The sequence below is a fragment of the Pituophis catenifer genome, unplaced genomic scaffold (assembly GCF_029215685.1).
Source record: "Pituophis catenifer annectens isolate HBS135680 unplaced genomic scaffold, rPitCat1.0.hap2 SCAF_15, whole genome shotgun sequence".
In the NCBI taxonomy this organism is placed as follows: Eukaryota; Metazoa; Chordata; class Lepidosauria; order Squamata; family Colubridae; genus Pituophis; species Pituophis catenifer.
Window position 1 is genome coordinate 7,441,090 of NW_027256895.1, and position 19,710 is coordinate 7,460,799.

Sequence of the window (19,710 nt, forward strand, 5' to 3'; positions counted from 1 at the left end):
TTCCTTCAATGTTTTTCAAGTGCTGTCCATGCAAAGCTTTGGTTTTCCATCTATTTAATCTGTCATCCAGCTGCTTTTCCTTATATTTTGCCTTTGTTTCTGTTTTTTTTTATAATGTTCTCCATTTTTACAGCTTACAGCAATTTTTCTGTACTTTGGTTCATGTAATCATTCAAACTTTGTTTTTCTTCTTCCACTGTTTGATGGATTTGCAACAGTCCTCTACCCACTATTTTCCTTGGCAGGTACAACCTGGCGATGTCACTTTGTGGATGTAAAGTGTGGTACATATTCAAAAGTTTGCGCATTTTCCAGTCTAGGTTTTCCAGTTCAGCCACAGTCCAGTTGATGATTCCAGATGAGTATCATATCCCTGGGACTACCCATGTATTAATGGTTTAATTATGTTTCCAGCATTCAGCTTTGATTTTAATATTTTGCAGACCCTCCTGATGTATTCCTTTTGCATTGACTCTTTGACTTTTCCATTCATGATGATGATGATGATGATGATGATATATTAAACCAGTCAGCAGTACTGACAGAGACAATACAAACTAGATATATATATATATAGAAGTGAGAAAAAGGAGGGGGGGAATCAAAATACTCCAGGTATTACTTACTGTATGTATGTTTTGTGAGGAGAGAGAATGTCAAACCTTTCTAAAATTATCTTTCCCTTAGAAAATGTTCAAATAGAACTTCTTGATCTGAAATTGTGAAAGACTTTAATAGAACGAAAAAAGGGTAATTTCCTCTTTCATAACTGGATACAATTGAAACAAAGAAAAGGCATAATGATATTAGAAACCCTACATTTATGCACAAAGAACTTTTAGTCATATAAAGGATTTTTGAAAATCTGGGTAAGATTAGCTAGAGAAAAAAAATTCTTACTTTGGCATGTCATAAGGTTTCCTAGAAGGATTTTCACTAAATGTAATTTCATAAAGGTGGTAACCGAAGTGAGATGCCATCCCACCAATGATGATGTCTCCAGGCTGGTACCACTCATGTGGAACAAGGAGAGCATCACTTGCAGGGCATTCCAGAGTAGCTACTTTGTGTACCAAAAGCATCACAAGAAACATCTTCATGCTTTTGTTATTGTGAAAACGTTTTCCCCTCCATCCTACCGATTGGGAAATACATATAATCCAATCCTTCATCTAAAGATTGAGCCAAGGTTTATATCTGAGAATGCACCTAATGAGAAAAAATTATCATTTTCTACTTGAAGATCTATGTGAGTCCAAATTTGTATCTTGTATACTGCCAGGATTTGAACAGATACTCTGGCAGAAGAAAACAAAGGGTAGAAACCTGAAGCAGTGAATCTGACAGAGCCATTATTACCCTTGTGCCAAACCTCCTGTGGTCAAGTGTTTCTTTATATGCATGCTGAGAGATTGACTGTTACTGAATATCAATTCTCTTCTGGGCAGCCTTTGGTATTTTGGTCTAGCTAGGAAAAAACATGGTGATTCCTGTAGGAGATAATTATTTTGTTTTGATGAGATAATAATTGGCTAATGGTTCAACTCTTTTTTTTAAGTGACCAAATACCAATGAAAGTTACATAAGAGAGATTTTTAATAAAATATATGCTTGGTTCTTGAAATGGTTGAAAGTTTTTATTGAAGCATTTATTTTCTACCAATTTTTCTACAAGACAGAATATGAGCAGATCCAGTAGGTATCAGTCATTTATTGTATGCATTTTTTTTCAAGGAGTAACAATGCAGAATTTTTTTTAAAAGTACCTTAAGAGCCCTAAAAATCTTCAAAAGATTCCTGGTACCGAAGTTTCATATATTCTATTGCAAACACTTTAACGTAACTTAAAGCAGAGGTCCCCAACCACTGGCCATGCCAGAAACCCAGCCCTGCAAACAAGAGATGCCTATCCGAGGGATGCAGGCAGCACGTGAAACCAAATTCTTCCAGTCTACAGGAAAACCGTTTCCCCCCAAGTAGTTTCATGTTTGTGATATCTCCTTCAATCAGATAGCGATGCACAGTTGTTCTAGGATTTGGGCTGAATTTCATATTTGATTTTCTTGAAAAATGCCAGGTTCTTTATTATGGTCAATAGTCAGTATACATTTTGAACAAAGGGTGAGACAGAAGTAAGAATACAAAGAACATAAAATAATAGAGTTGGAAAGGAACTTGGAGGTCTTCTCGTCCACACACCCCTCCCCACTGAGCAGGAGATCCTATACCATTTCAAACAATTGGTTGTCCAGTCCCTTTTTCAAAGCTTCCAGTGATGAAGCACCCTCAACTTCTGAAGGGAAGCTATTCCATTAGTTGATTTCACTCACTGTTAGGAAATTTATCCTTAGTTCTAGGTTGCTAAGCGTTGTTCATATGTTTTAGCCTCCAGCTCCTAATCATTCTGGATACATTTTTCCAAGTGTGGTTTTACTAAGGCTTTGTAAAGTGATACTAGAACTTCATGTGATCTTGATTCTATCCATCTATTAATGCTTTCTAGGATTGTATGGTGTTGTTGTTTTTTGCCTGGCAAAATTTCATTTCAATAAATTTCCCATATTATTCATATCTGATAACAGTTTACAGTGGAAATAGATTTATGGGTAGGGAGTAAATGGTTATGACCCAGAATGAAATCCTTTTTTTAAAAAAAAAAGATGGTTAAATATGCAGGATTCACAAACTCAATGTATATCACATTTAAAAGAACCACAACAAATCCTACCTAATATCCTATAACACTGTATTAAATATATATTCATAAAATGGTAGTCAGCTTTTGACTATATTTGTATAGTGCTTTAGGAATTGAAAGTGTAGAACCCAGGAAAATGTCACTGCAAATATTGGACATATTTGGAGTCAATATCTGAAATATCCTAATAGCAAGAAAAGAAAACTAGATCAAAGTCAAGTTCAACAGGCGTGTTGAAAGGGAGAATGGATTAGGTTAAAGAATCTTGGACAATGATGGAAATGCAGGAACATGAGCACTTACTTTGGAATGGGTTTAAATATGAATAAATCTTAAATACCCTACATAAATCCTTCCTTGACAGAAAAACAAAACAAAACTATGTTCCTATAGGTTTTATGTATACTTCCTGTAGACTGTAAACAGTTTTTTATTCTTTTTTTCAGCAATTTTACCTAGAAAAAAAGATCACATGATGTACTAATTTCTCTTTGTGAGGTTCTCCCTGTAGTTGAGGTCAGGCCGGAAAACAATGATGTAGCATTTTGGGAGGAATATGCATCCCAGTAATGCAGCACTGGAGGACAAGATGGAGAAGACCTCCACAGCTACCATGGCTTTTCCTTTTGTGCTCAGATAGGCTGGAAAGAAAGAGATCCAAACACTGCAAAAGGCCAACATGCTGAAGGTGATGAACTTGGCTTCGTTAAAGCTGTCAGGTAATTTACGGGCAAGAAAAGCTACAATAAAGCTGGCAATAGCCAAGATACCCATGTAGCCCAAGACACAGTAGAAAAAGAAAGCTGACCCTTCATTGCACTGTAAAATCGTTTCTTGGTGCTCTGAGTGCATGTCCAAATCAGGGAATGGAGGAGATGTTGACAACCAAAGAATACAAATACATACCTGGAAGAGAGAGCAAGAAAGGACAATACAAAAAGACAATCTTTTCCCCACCCATCTCCTCATCTGAGATCCTGGTTTCGTGGCCATGAAAGCCACAACCACAATGATGGTTTTGGCCAGAACACTAGAAATGGCCACTGAGAAAGTGATGCCAAACATTGATTGTCGAAGAAGGCAGATTACTTTGCCAGGCCGGCTAAGGAAGAAGAAAGAGGAGAGAAAACAGAGCTGAAGAGAGACAAGCAGGATGTAGGTGAGGGACCGGTTGTTGGCTTTGACAATAGGAGTATCCCTGTGCTTAAAAAAAGTTCGAAGTACCCAAGATGTCAGGAAGAATAAACCAAGAGCTGCTGAGGCTAAACCAATTCCTAACGGTTCTTCAAATGTTAGAAACACCACCGGTTTCAGGATACAGCCTTTCTTTTCTTTATTGGGATAATGATCTTCTGAACATGGAAAACAGTCATCCATATCTGGAAGGAAAATCAAGGAAATTGTCATCTAGACTTTCTAAATTATTGAAAATCACATTATCTTTATGCACCCATGTAGTTTATTGAAGTTTGCTTAAGGCTAATGAAATGTGGTAGAATTGCAATCCTACCATTTTGATCTGAAATCTTCCCTTCAGGGCATGGAACACAGTCAAAGCAGCAGAACTGATTTCCCTCAATCCCTTTCTTCCTGGATCCAGGGAAACAAGGGTCATTACATTGAGAAATCGGAAGAACCTGATGAGAAACATGAAAATGTTTTGAAAAGGAATGTTTTTAAAAGAGTTTCTGAATTTTCTCCTTAATGGGATAACACCATTATGGACTTCCCAAAAGGATGCAGAATGTAATAACTTCATCAACAACTTAAAATAATGTAGAAATTATAATGATATAAAAAAGCTCCTGTCTGAAGAGGCGGGTAAATAAATAAGTACACATGGTGACAATATCATGGAAACATGGCCACTCTTGTGATTTCAAGTGGAAATTCCCACCAAATATGCAATCCTGGCTTTTACATTGTAAAATTCTATACCCTACAATGACCGTTTCTGCATTTGCAGAGTGGCAGAGGTAGAAGACCAGGCTCACATCCTATTTGACTGTTGCTTGTATAAGGGGGTGAGAGACAGGTACTTTGGTCCATATACCAAAGGAATGACCCATTGGGATCCCCATATCAAAACAACTTACTTTATGTGCGTCCAGAGCCTGAAAATAACATTTAACACAGCAAAGTACTTAAACAAAATGGTTCAGTTGAGATCTGCAAACATGGGACTGATTGGGGTAGATTGTAAGGGTGGCTGTCGAGGCCTGAATGGTAATATAATTTTACGTCATTTTATTCTATTTTATATATTTATGTATTAAATTATATTGTATCTTAGTCTATAACGATTGTATTTTACCCTACTCTTATTTTAAATTGTTTGTCTAAGATTTTATTGGCGATATGTGTTTGCACCTTGTTCTTTGACATGACCTAGAGGCTAATCAAAGCTATCATTTTAAACTGTATTTTATTCCAATTTCATTTTAAATTGTATTTTATCCAATTCCATTTTAAATTGTTTTTATCAGATTTTAGTAATAATTTTTATGGAACTCTGCACTTTCATTTGGCCCAAAGGCTAATCAATAAAGTAAACTCTGAATTCTATACATTGTAATGTCATGTTTGTCAATTTGAGGAATCCTTGATCATCCACAACATTTGAAAGAACATCCCATTGTTTATTAAAAAAATACAGAAATTGGATTTCTAAAGAAACTGTGTTCAATATGGGATCAAAATGGATTAAGGCATGGTGGATTCACTAATTCGATACCTGGTTAAAACCTGGGTGCCATTCAACTAAATCTTCATCAATGAATAATTCCTTTCCTTTTGGAGCCTGTAGATCCATCTCTCCAACTCTAACTCTCTGAAAGGATCTGTTTGGAAAGGTGATCAAGTTGATGATGTCGAATCCGCCAGTTGCTTCCCCTTTCTCATTCAGGGACACTCCCTCCCCAGCTGAATTGTTGAAAGAAATGCCATGAAGAAATGAATGGAGCTATATGAAAAAGAATAAAAAAGAGAAAGAGTTGAAAGCATGATTGTAGAGAGGAGACCATCAGATTCAAGTTTCCCTCACTCGTTTTTTTCAATTCCTATAATATGTACAATTATAACACAAATCAGATTTTCTTTATCTATTCTGTGCAGAATGGAATAACAGAATTAGAAGGACTTTGGACGTTTTCTAGTGCAACTCCCTACTTAAAGAGGAGATCGTTTCAGACAAATGGTTGTCCAATCTCATCATAAAAATTCCCAGTGATGGAACACTCATAAGTTCTGAGTGCAAGCTGTCCAACAAATTAATTTTTCTCACAATTTTGAGGTTCTTTCTCACGGTTAACTTGATTCCACACAGAGAAAATATTTTTTAAAAAAATTCCACAATGCATTCAAAACACAATTCTACATCAAACTGCTCATTGCAATAAAACTGTCCAATGCAGAGACAATACCTGCCAAGCCTGGATATCTGGATTTTCAGGTTTTTTACTCATTATATTTTTTTTCGTATTATAACTCAGCATCAGTAATGCTTGCAAAGCATGAGCCACAGCATAAACACCATTGTAGATACCGTAGCTTTGGCCAGTCATTTCCATTTCAAAGACAGGCTCAGGAAGATCCTCCAGTTTCTGCCCAGTGCATTTCTTACTGTGCATATCCTGTAACTCTGATTTTGGAAATGAACAGTCAAATGATTGTTCCCAAAATTCATGCAGAAACCCATTTCTGTAGACTGAAAGAGGATTTACGGTCTGAAGAAATTCCTTGAAACCCACAACAGATAATGAATGAGCATTGAAGGAAATAGCCCCATGGAACATCTGGAGATCCCACGTGATTTGAAATCCTGATAATATGAAATCAATCTGCGCAGTCATAATCCACACCTTTCTAAATAATTCAATTTCCTTGCTCTCAGGATCTATCATAAATCTGACAAATCTTAGGGACATAATTGTCCAGGATTCTCCATAGACAAGAAATGCATTGGATTTGCTATTCATCATATGGATGGCAATAATTTGAAAAGTTTCTTCGGAATCTTCCAAATGGGCAAGTTGTGAAATCCTTTGAATAAATGATAAACATATTCCATTCTGTGAAACTAAGGGCTGCATTTTCTGTAAGAAATTTTCTCCATTATTGCTATCAACAGCAAAAATCCCAATCCATGTCCACCTGAAATGTTGAAGCAGCTGGATGATTCCAATGTATTGATGGTCCTCTTTGGGGACCATGAAATAAAGTGAAGAGAATTTATTAGTCTGAAATTTCTCCTTGGCTAATGAGCCATATGTCAGCTGCAAGAAAATGGAATAGGATTCTGTTCAATTATTAAATTGAATCAATTTTTTCCCACTCTAGTTTTCTCATATATCCATATATAACATTTTCTTATATAACATTTTTTCCTAGAATTCTTCTAAATATTAACGTAGAAAGGAATTTCTTGGAATTACTTCAAGCACATATAAGAGATCAATTGTTTTAATAGAAGCAATTCAAATATTCTGTCAGCTATGGCCCTCATACTCACTTCTTGTAACTGGCATTGTAGTTTCAGAAAAGAATGCTAAGTAGGAGACCTTTTGCCATGTAGAACATCTTAATACAAACCTGAGATTAATCTTTGATGCCCATTAATTGTTCCATAACAACAATATTAAGAATGTTCTTCCCAACCCCTTCAGAACTTACTTGTGGAATCTTGAACAAGTCTATAATTTCAGCTATGTAAGATGATGTGTCAAAATCCAATCCTCCAATGATTGCCATGAGATTCTTCTGGCTAACACATTTGTAGTTAGGGACAAATTCCTGGGATTTGAAAAGCAGGTCCAGAGTGGTGCGATAGGTCATCCTTGCATTGCAATAACTGTCATAGATGTGGAACCCAAGAGTGATGTTAGGTAAGATCTGGGAGTCTTCATTGATCTCCTTCACAGCAAAGGCCAAGGCAAGGACATGTTGATGAAATTTGGTGATTACACTGCAAATATTTTAAATACCCCAGTTGAAAATGTAAGCTGACAATTCTCATAAGGTAGCACCATTTCTGGATAAAGAACAAACATTTCTTTCTGTGATGGTAATAGAAAGAAAATAGCCTTTCTAAAATTCTTAATTTCTACAGTGTGGTCATTGGTGCTGTCAGAGTTTGGTTGCTTTCTTGTAGATGTTTCTTTACCAAAAGACGGTAACATAATCCCCAACCCAAACTAGATAATATCATCACTGTCTGGCACTGATGATGTTATCTAGTTTGGATAATGAAATGACTGCAAGAAAACAATTAATGTCAGAGAGCAGCAATAATCCCTCATTTCAACCCCGAACTAAAATATTCTCCTTTATTGATAATTTTATTTTTCTTTTCATACAGTATTGCAATAGATACATACTGCAACAAATAAAAGTACTGACTTTTTTCGACGTGCTATATTTATTTTCTAAGAGATTTTCAGAAATTGGTATATGAACAGATGATTATTATTATTATTATTATTATTATTATTATTATTATTATTATTATTAAACTCGGTCTACAGAACATTCAAAAATGCATCACAAATACCATTAACTGGTGCTAATGGTTGATACGGGTTGCTGCCAGCATCCTAGGTATCAACCAAGTACCATCTTAAGATGTACGATGTTCCAAGTAGCACAGTTTTTTGCAGTTCCGCTGGTGTTATTGCAGGAAGCTGTAATTTGTTCATGTATCTTATAAAATTCTTGGATGTGGTACCAAGTGCCCTGATGACAATGGGTATGACGGTTATGTGTTTCATCCATAGCCGTGTACTTTCGATGGCCAGGTCACAATATTTCATGACTTTTCCCAGTTCTTTTTCTTTGACTCTGGCGTCTCCTGGTACCATGATGTCAATAAATTGTACGTTTCAGTTTTCGACAACTGTGATATCTGGCGTGTTTTGTTCCAAGTGACGATCCATCTGTATTCAAAAGTCCCACAAGATCTTCACCTTATCATTTTCTATAATGTTTTCCACTTTATGTTCCCATGACTTTTTGAATATAGGTAAGTCTTATTTTTTACATAATGACCAGTGGATTAATTTAGCAACTCGGTCGTGTCTAGCTTTGTAATCAGTTTGTGCAATTTTGTTGCATTCATATATTAAATGTGAAACAGTTTCGACTTTGTTGTTGCAAAGTCGGCAGTTTGGATTGTCAGTGGATTTTTGTATCTTTGCTTTCATGACATTAGTTTGCAGTGCTTCTTCTTGAGCAGCGAGTATTAAAGCTTCCATGTCTTTCTTGATGGTTTCCATCTTAAGCCATGCCCATGTAAAATTGTCATCACATTTTCCTTCAATGTTTTTCAAGTGCTGTCCATGCAAAGCTTTGGTTTTCCATCTATTTAATCTGTCATCCAGCTGCTTTTCCTTATATTTTGCCTTTGTTTCTGTTTTTTTTTATAATGTTCTCCATTTTTACAGCTTACAGCAATTTTTCTGTACTTTGGTTCATGTAATCATTCAAACTTTGTTTTTCTTCTTCCACTGTTTGATGGATTTGCAACAGTCCTCTACCCACTATTTTCCTTGGCAGGTACAACCTGGCGATGTCACTTTGTGGATGTAAAGTGTGGTACATATTCAAAAGTTTGCGCATTTTCCAGTCTAGGTTTTCCAGTTCAGCCACAGTCCAGTTGATGATTCCAGATGAGTATCATATCCCTGGGACTACCCATGTATTAATGGTTTAATTATGTTTCCAGCATTCAGCTTTGATTTTAATATTTTGCAGACCCTCCTGATGTATTCCTTTTGCATTGACTCTTTGACTTTTCCATTCATGATGATGATGATGATGATGATGATATATTAAACCAGTCAGCAGTACTGACAGAGACAATACAAACTAGATATATATATATATAGAAGTGAGAAAAAGGAGGGGGGGAATCAAAATACTCCAGGTATTACTTACTGTATGTATGTTTTGTGAGGAGAGAGAATGTCAAACCTTTCTAAAATTATCTTTCCCTTAGAAAATGTTCAAATAGAACTTCTTGATCTGAAATTGTGAAAGACTTTAATAGAACGAAAAAAGGGTAATTTCCTCTTTCATAACTGGATACAATTGAAACAAAGAAAAGGCATAATGATATTAGAAACCCTACATTTATGCACAAAGAACTTTTAGTCATATAAAGGATTTTTGAAAATCTGGGTAAGATTAGCTAGAGAAAAAAAATTCTTACTTTGGCATGTCATAAGGTTTCCTAGAAGGATTTTCACTAAATGTAATTTCATAAAGGTGGTAACCGAAGTGAGATGCCATCCCACCAATGATGATGTCTCCAGGCTGGTACCACTCATGTGGAACAAGGAGAGCATCACTTGCAGGGCATTCCAGAGTAGCTACTTTGTGTACCAAAAGCATCACAAGAAACATCTTCATGCTTTTGTTATTGTGAAAACGTTTTCCCCTCCATCCTACCGATTGGGAAATACATATAATCCAATCCTTCATCTAAAGATTGAGCCAAGGTTTATATCTGAGAATGCACCTAATGAGAAAAAATTATCATTTTCTACTTGAAGATCTATGTGAGTCCAAATTTGTATCTTGTATACTGCCAGGATTTGAACAGATACTCTGGCAGAAGAAAACAAAGGGTAGAAACCTGAAGCAATGAATCTGACAGAGCCATTATTACCCTTGTGCCAAACCTCCTGTGGTCAAGTGTTTCTTTATATGCATGCTGAGAGATTGACTGTTACTGAATATCAATTCTCTTCTGGGCAGCCTTTGGTATTTTGGTCTAGCTAGGAAAAAACATGGTGATTCCTGTAGGAGATAATTATTTTGTTTTGATGAGATAATAATTGGCTAATGGTTCAACTCTTTTTTTTAAGTGACCAAATACCAATGAAAGTTACATAAGAGAGATTTTTAATAAAATATATGCTTGGTTCTTGAAATGGTTGAAAGTTTTTATTGAAGCATTTATTTTCTACCAATTTTTCTACAAGACAGAATATGAGCAGATCCAGTAGGTATCAGTCATTTATTGTATGCATTTTTTTTCAAGGAGTAACAATGCAGAATTTTTTTTAAAAGTACCTTAAGAGCCCTAAAAATCTTCAAAAGATTCCTGGTACCGAAGTTTCATATATTCTATTGCAAACACTTTAACGTAACTTAAAGCAGAGGTCCCCAACCACTGGCCATGCCAGAAACCCAGCCCTGCAAACAAGAGATGCCTATCCGAGGGATGCAGGCAGCACGTGAAACCAAATTCTTCCAGTCTACAGGAAAACCGTTTCCCCCCAAGTAGTTTCATGTTTGTGATATCTCCTTCAATCAGATAGCGATGCACAGTTGTTCTAGGATTTGGGCTGAATTTCATATTTGATTTTCTTGAAAAATGCCAGGTTCTTTATTATGGTCAATAGTCAGTATACATTTTGAACAAAGGGTGAGACAGAAGTAAGAATACAAAGAACATAAAATAATAGAGTTGGAAAGGAACTTGGAGGTCTTCTCGTCCACACACCCCTCCCCACTGAGCAGGAGATCCTATACCATTTCAAACAATTGGTTGTCCAGTCCCTTTTTCAAAGCTTCCAGTGATGAAGCACCCTCAACTTCTGAAGGGAAGCTATTCCATTAGTTGATTTCACTCACTGTTAGGAAATTTATCCTTAGTTCTAGGTTGCTAAGCGTTGTTCATATGTTTTAGCCTCCAGCTCCTAATCATTCTGGATACATTTTTCCAAGTGTGGTTTTACTAAGGCTTTGTAAAGTGATACTAGAACTTCATGTGATCTTGATTCTATCCATCTATTAATGCTTTCTAGGATTGTATGGTGTTGTTGTTTTTTGCCTGGCAAAATTTCATTTCAATAAATTTCCCATATTATTCATATCTGATAACAGTTTACAGTGGAAATAGATTTATGGGTAGGGAGTAAATGGTTATGACCCAGAATGAAATCCTTTTTTTTAAAAAAAAAGATGGTTAAATATGCAGGATTCACAAACTCAATGTATATCACATTTAAAAGAACCACAACAAATCCTACCTAATATCCTATAACACTGTATTAAATATATATTCATAAAATGGTAGTCAGCTTTTGACTATATTTGTATAGTGCTTTAGGAATTGAAAGTGTAGAACCCAGGAAAATGTCACTGCAAATATTGGACATATTTGGAGTCAATATCTGAAATATCCTAATAGCAAGAAAAGAAAACTAGATCAAAGTCAAGTTCAACAGGCGTGTTGAAAGGGAGAATGGATTAGGTTAAAGAATCTTGGACAATGATGGAAATGCAGGAACATGAGCACTTACTTTGGAATGGGTTTAAATATGAATAAATCTTAAATACCCTACATAAATCCTTCCTTGACAGAAAAACAAAACAAAACTATGTTCCTATAGGTTTTATGTATACTTCCTGTAGACTGTAAACAGTTTTTTATTCTTTTTTTCAGCAATTTTACCTAGAAAAAAAGATCACATGATGTACTAATTTCTCTTTGTGAGGTTCTCCCTGTAGTTGAGGTCAGGCCGGAAAACAATGATGTAGCATTTTGGGAGGAATATGCATCCCAGTAATGCAACACTGGAGGACAAGATGGAGAAGACCTCCACAGCTACCATGGCTTTTCCTTTTGTGCTCAGATAGGCTGGAAAGAAAGAGATCCAAACACTGCAAAAGGCCAACATGCTGAAGGTGATGAACTTGGCTTCGTTAAAGCTGTCAGGTAATTTACGGGCAAGAAAAGCTACAATAAAGCTGGCAATAGCCAAGATACCCATGTAGCCCAAGACACAGTAGAAAAAGAAAGCTGACCCTTCATTGCACTGTAAAATCGTTTCTTGGTGCTCTGAGTGCATGTCCAAATCAGGGAATGGAGGAGATGTTGACAACCAAAGAATACAAATACATACCTGGAAGAGAGAGCAAGAAAGGACAATACAAAAAGACAATCTTTTCCCCACCCATCTCCTCATCTGAGATCCTGGTTTCGTGGCCATGAAAGCCACAACCACAATGATGGTTTTGGCCAGAACACTAGAAATGGCCACTGAGAAAGTGATGCCAAACATTGATTGTCGAAGAAGGCAGATTACTTTGCCAGGCCGGCTAAGGAAGAAGAAAGAGGAGAGAAAACAGAGCTGAAGAGAGACAAGCAGGATGTAGGTGAGGGACCGGTTGTTGGCTTTGACAATAGGAGTATCCCTGTGCTTAAAAAAAGTTCGAAGTACCCAAGATGTCAGGAAGAATAAACCAAGAGCTGCTGAGGCTAAACCAATTCCTAACGGTTCTTCAAATGTTAGAAACACCACCGGTTTCAGGATACAGCCTTTCTTTTCTTTATTGGGATAATGATCTTCTGAACATGGAAAACAGTCATCCATATCTGGAAGGAAAATCAAGGAAATTGTCATCTAGACTTTCTAAATTATTGAAAATCACATTATCTTTATGCACCCATGTAGTTTATTGAAGTTTGCTTAAGGCTAATGAAATGTGGTAGAATTGCAATCCTACCATTTTGATCTGAAATCTTCCCTTCAGGGCATGGAACACAGTCAAAGCAGCAGAACTGATTTCCCTCAATCCCTTTCTTCCTGGATCCAGGGAAACAAGGGTCATTACATTGAGAAATCGGAAGAACCTGATGAGAAACATGAAAATGTTTTGAAAAGGAATGTTTTTAAAAGAGTTTCTGAATTTTCTCCTTAATGGGATAACACCATTATGGACTTCCCAAAAGGATGCAGAATGTAATAACTTCATCAACAACTTAAAATAATGTAGAAATTATAATGATATAAAAAAGCTCCTGTCTGAAGAGGCGGGTAAATAAATAAGTACACATGGTGACAATATCATGGAAACATGGCCACTCTTGTGATTTCAAGTGGAAATTCCCACCAAATATGCAATCCTGGCTTTTACATTGTAAAATTCTATACCCTACAATGACCGTTTCTGCATTTGCAGAGTGGCAGAGGTAGAAGACCAGGCTCACATCCTATTTGACTGTTGCTTGTATAAGGGGGTGAGAGACAGGTACTTTGGTCCATATACCAAAGGAATGACCCATTGGGATCCCCATATCAAAACAACTTACTTTATGTGCGTCCAGAGCCTGAAAATAACATTTAACACAGCAAAGTACTTAAACAAAATGGTTCAGTTGAGATCTGCAAACATGGGACTGATTGGGGTAGATTGTAAGGGTGGCTGTCGAGGCCTGAATGGTAATATAATTTTACGTCATTTTATTCTATTTTATATATTTATGTATTAAATTATATTGTATCTTAGTCTATAACGATTGTATTTTACCCTACTCTTATTTTAAATTGTTTGTCTAAGATTTTATTGGCGATATGTGTTTGCACCTTGTTCTTTGACATGACCTAGAGGCTAATCAAAGCTATCATTTTAAACTGTATTTTATTCCAATTTCATTTTAAATTGTATTTTATCCAATTCCATTTTAAATTGTTTTTATCAGATTTTAGTAATAATTTTTATGGAACTCTGCACTTTCATTTGGCCCAAAGGCTAATCAATAAAGTAAACTCTGAATTCTATACATTGTAATGTCATGTTTGTCAATTTGAGGAATCCTTGATCATCCACAACATTTGAAAGAACATCCCATTGTTTATTAAAAAAATACAGAAATTGGATTTCTAAAGAAACTGTGTTCAATATGGGATCAAAATGGATTAAGGCATGGTGGATTCACTAATTCGATACCTGGTTAAAACCTGGGTGCCATTCAACTAAATCTTCATCAATGAATAATTCCTTTCCTTTTGGAGCCTGTAGATCCATCTCTCCAACTCTAACTCTCTGAAAGGATCTGTTTGGAAAGGTGATCAAGTTGATGATGTCGAATCCGCCAGTTGCTTCCCCTTTCTCATTCAGGGACACTCCCTCCCCAGCTGAATTGTTGAAAGAAATGCCATGAAGAAATGAATGGAGCTATATGAAAAAGAATAAAAAAGAGAAAGAGTTGAAAGCATGATTGTAGAGAGGAGACCATCAGATTCAAGTTTCCCTCACTCGTTTTTTTCAATTCCTATAATATGTACAATTATAACACAAATCAGATTTTCTTTATCTATTCTGTGCAGAATGGAATAACAGAATTAGAAGGACTTTGGACGTTTTCTAGTGCAACTCCCTACTTAAAGAGGAGATCGTTTCAGACAAATGGTTGTCCAATCTCATCATAAAAATTCCCAGTGATGGAACACTCATAAGTTCTGAGTGCAAGCTGTCCAACAAATTAATTTTTCTCACAATTTTGAGGTTCTTTCTCACGGTTAACTTGATTCCACACAGAGAAAATATTTTTTAAAAAAATTCCACAATGCATTCAAAACACAATTCTACATCAAACTGCTCATTGCAATAAAACTGTCCAATGCAGAGACAATACCTGCCAAGCCTGGATATCTGGATTTTCAGGTTTTTTACTCATTATATTTTTTTTCGTATTATAACTCAGCATCAGTAATGCTTGCAAAGCATGAGCCACAGCATAAACACCATTGTAGATACCGTAGCTTTGGCCAGTCATTTCCATTTCAAAGACAGGCTCAGGAAGATCCTCCAGTTTCTGCCCAGTGCATTTCTTACTGTGCATATCCTGTAACTCTGATTTTGGAAATGAACAGTCAAATGATTGTTCCCAAAATTCATGCAGAAACCCATTTCTGTAGACTGAAAGAGGATTTACGGTCTGAAGAAATTCCTTGAAACCCACAACAGATAATGAATGAGCATTGAAGGAAATAGCCCCATGGAACATCTGGAGATCCCACGTGATTTGAAATCCTGATAATATGAAATCAATCTGCGCAGTCATAATCCACACCTTTCTAAATAATTCAATTTCCTTGCTCTCAGGATCTATCATAAATCTGACAAATCTTAGGGACATAATTGTCCAGGATTCTCCATAGACAAGAAATGCATTGGATTTGCTATTCATCATATGGATGGCAATAATTTGAAAAGTTTCTTCGGAATCTTCCAAATGGGCAAGTTGTGAAATCCTTTGAATAAATGATAAACATATTCCATTCTGTGAAACTAAGGGCTGCATTTTCTGTAAGAAATTTTCTCCATTATTGCTATCAACAGCAAAAATCCCAATCCATGTCCACCTGAAATGATGAAGCAGCTGGATGATTCCAATGTATTGATGGTCCTCTTTGGGGACCATGAAATAAAGTGAAGAGAATTTATTAGTCTGAAATTTCTCCTTGGCTAATGAGCCATATGTCAGCTGCAAGAAAATGGAATAGGATTCTGTTCAATTATTAAATTGAATCAATTTTTTCCCACTCTAGTTTTCTCATATATCCATATATAACATTTTCTTATATAACATTTTTTCCTAGAATTCTTCTAAATATTAACGTAGAAAGGAATTTCTTGGAATTACTTCAAGCACATATAAGAGATCAATTGTTTTAATAGAAGCAATTCAAATATTCTGTCAGCTATGGCCCTCATACTCACTTCTTGTAACTGGCATTGTAGTTTCAGAAAAGAATGCTAAGTAGGAGACCTTTTGCCATGTAGAACATCTTAATACAAACCTGAGATTAATCTTTGATGCCCATTAATTGTTCCATAACAACAATATTAAGAATGTTCTTCCCAACCCCTTCAGAACTTACTTGTGGAATCTTGAACAAGTCTATAATTTCAGCTATGTAAGATGATGTGTCAAAATCTAATCCTCCAATGATTGCCATGAGATTCTTCTGGCTAACACATTTGTAGTTAGGGACAAATTCCTGGGATTTGAAAAGCAGGTCCAGAGTGGTGCGATAGGTCATCCTTGCATTGCAATAACTGTCATAGATGTGGAACCCAAGAGTGATGTTAGGTAAGATCTGGGAGTCTTCATTGATCTCCTTCACAGCAAAGGCCAAGGCAAGGACATGTTGATGAAATTTGGTGATTACACTGCAAATATTTTAAATACCCCAGTTGAAAATGTAAGCTGACAATTCTCATAAGGTAGCACCATTTCTGGATAAAGAACAAACATTTCTTTCTGTGATGGTAATAGAAAGAAAATAGCCTTTCTAAAATTCTTAATTTCTACAGTGTGGTCATTGGTGCTGTCAGAGTTTGGTTGCTTTCTTGTAGATGTTTCTTTACCAAAAGACGGTAACATAATCCCCAACCCAAACTAGATAATATCATCACTGTCTGGCACTGATGATGTTATCTAGTTTGGATAATGAAATGACTGCAAGAAAACAATTAATGTCAGAGAGCAGCAATAATCCCTCATTTCAACCCCGAACTAAAATATTCTCCTTTATTGATAATTTTATTTTTCTTTTCATACAGTATTGCAACAGATACATACTGCAACAAATAAAAGTACTGACTTTTTTCGACGTGCTATATTTATTTTCTAAGAGATTTTCAGAAATTGGTATATGAACAGATTATTATTATTATTATTATTATTATTATTATTATTATTATTATTATTATTATTAAACTCGGTCTACAGAACATTCAAAAATGCATCACAAATACCATTAACTGGTGCTAATGGTTGATACGGGTTGCTGCCAGCATCCTAGGTATCAACCAAGTACCATCTTAAGATGTACGATGTTCCAAGTAGCACAGTTTTTTGCAGTTCCGCTGGTGTTATTGCAGGAAGCTGTAATTTGTTCATGTATCTTATAAAATTCTTGGATGTGGTACCAAGTGCCCTGATGACAATGGGTATGACGGTTATGTGTTTCATCCATAGCCGTGTACTTTCGATGGCCAGGTCACAATATTTCATGACTTTTCCCAGTTCTTTTTCTTTGACTCTGGCGTCTCCTGGTACCATGATGTCAATAAATTGTACGTTTCAGTTTTCGACAACTGTGATATCTGGCGTGTTTTGTTCCAAGTGACGATCCATCTGTATTCAAAAGTCCCACAAGATCTTCACCTTATCATTTTCTATAATGTTTTCCACTTTATGTTCCCATGACTTTTTGAATATAGGTAAGTCTTATTTTTTACATAATGACCAGTGGATTAATTTAGCAACTCGGTCGTGTCTAGCTTTGTAATCAGTTTGTGCAATTTTGTTGCATTCATATATTAAATGTGAAACAGTTTCGACTTTGTTGTTGCAAAGTCGGCAGTTTGGATTGTCAGTGGATTTTTGTATCTTTGCTTTCATGACATTAGTTTGCAGTGCTTCTTCTTGAGCAGCGAGTATTAAAGCTTCCATGTCTTTCTTGATGGTTTCCATCTTAAGCCATGCCCATGTAAAATTGTCATCACATTTTCCTTCAATGTTTTTCAAGTGCTGTCCATGCAAAGCTTTGGTTTTCCATCTATTTAATCTGTCATCCAGCTGCTTTTCCTTATATTTTGCCTTTGTTTCTGTTTTTTTTTATAATGTTCTCCATTTTCACAGTCTGCAGCAATTTTTCTGTACTTTGGTTCACATAATCATTCAAACTTTGTTTTTCTTCTTCTACAGTTTGATGGATTTGCAACAGTCCTCTGCCCCCTATTTTCCTTGGCAGGTACAACCTGGCGATGTCACTTTGTGGATTTAAAGTGTGGTACATATTCAAAAGTTTGCGCATTTTCCAGTCCAGGTTTTCCAGTTCAGCCACAGTCCAGTTGATGATTCCAGCTGAGTATCATATCACTGGGACTGCCCATGTATTAATGGTTTAATTATGTTTCCGGCATTCAGCTTTGATTTTAATATTTTGCAGACCCTCCTGATGTATCCCTTTTGCATTGACTCTTTGACTTTTCCATTCATGATGATGATGATGATGATATATTAAACCAGTCAGCAGTACTGACAGAGACAATACCAACTAGATATATATATGTGAGAAAAAGGAGGTGGGGGAAAATCAAAATACTCCAGGTATTATTTACTTACTGTATGTATGTTTTGTGAGGAGAGAGAATGTCAAACCTTTCTAAAATTATCTTTCCCTTAGAAAATGTTCAAATAGAACTTCTTGATCTGAAATTGTGAAAGACTTTAATAGAACGAAAAAAGGGTAATTTCCTCTTTCATAACCAGATAGAATTCAAACAAAGAAAAGGCATAATGATATTAAAAACCCTACATTTATGCACAAAGAACTTTTAGTCATATAAAGGATTTTTGAAAATCTGGGTAAGATTAGCTAGAGAAAAAACATTCTTACTTTGGCATGTCAAAAGGTTTCCTAGAAGGATTTTCACTGAATTTAATTTCATAAAGGTGGTAACCGAAGTGAGATGCCATCCCACCAATGATGATGTCTCCAGGCTGGTACCACTCATGTGGAACAAGGAGAGCATCACTTGCAGGGCATTCCAGAGTAGCTACTTTGTGTACCAAAAGCATCACAAGAAACATCTTCATGCTTTTGTTATTGTGAAAATGTTTTCCCCTCCATCCTACCGATTGGGAAGTACATATAATCCAATCCTTCATCTAAAAATTGAGCCAAGGTTTATATCTGAGAATGCACCTAATGAGAAAAATTTATCATTTTCTACTTGAAGATCTATGTGAGTCCAAATTTGTATCTTGTATACTGCCAGGATTTGAACAGATACTCTGGCAGAAGAAAACAGAGGGTAGAAACCTGAAGCAGTGAATCTGACAGAGCCATTATTACCCTTGTGCCAAACCTCCTGTGGTCAAGTGTTTCTTTATATGCATGCTGAGAGATTGACTGTTACTGAATATCAATTCTCTTCTGGGCAGCCTTTGGTATTTTGGTCTAGCTAGGAAAAAACATGGTGATTCCTGTAGGAGATAATTATTTTGTTTTGATGAGATAATAATTGGCTAATGGTTCAACTCTTTTTTTTAAGTGACCAAATACCAATGAAAGTTACATAAGAGAGATTTTTAATAAAATATATGCTTGGTTCTTGAAATGGTTGAAAGTTTTTATTGAAGCATTTATTTTCTACCAATTTTTCTACAAGACAGAATATGAGCAGATCCAGTAGGTATCAGTCAT

General features: G+C 35.9%; 2 protein-coding genes across 2 annotated transcripts; both read right to left on the reverse strand.

The window, feature by feature from the left end:
• Nucleotides 1-3,178: 3,178 nt before the first annotated feature.
• Nucleotides 3,179-6,789, reverse strand: LOC139325006 (vomeronasal type-2 receptor 26-like). The gene is made up of 4 exons (XM_070954794.1): nucleotides 6,121-6,789; nucleotides 5,433-5,660; nucleotides 4,209-4,335; nucleotides 3,179-4,077 (listed from the first exon to the last, which is right to left on the reverse strand). Exons 1-4 carry the CDS (start codon nucleotides 6,787-6,789, stop codon nucleotides 3,179-3,181), a joined length of 1,923 nt encoding a protein of 640 aa, XP_070810895.1.
• Nucleotides 6,790-12,180: 5,391 nt separating this feature from the next.
• On the reverse strand, nucleotides 12,181-15,791 carry LOC139325005 (vomeronasal type-2 receptor 26-like). The gene is made up of 4 exons (XM_070954793.1): nucleotides 15,123-15,791; nucleotides 14,435-14,662; nucleotides 13,211-13,337; nucleotides 12,181-13,079 (listed from the first exon to the last, which is right to left on the reverse strand). Exons 1-4 carry the CDS (start codon nucleotides 15,789-15,791, stop codon nucleotides 12,181-12,183), a joined length of 1,923 nt encoding a protein of 640 aa, XP_070810894.1.
• Nucleotides 15,792-19,710: the final 3,919 nt, after the last annotated feature.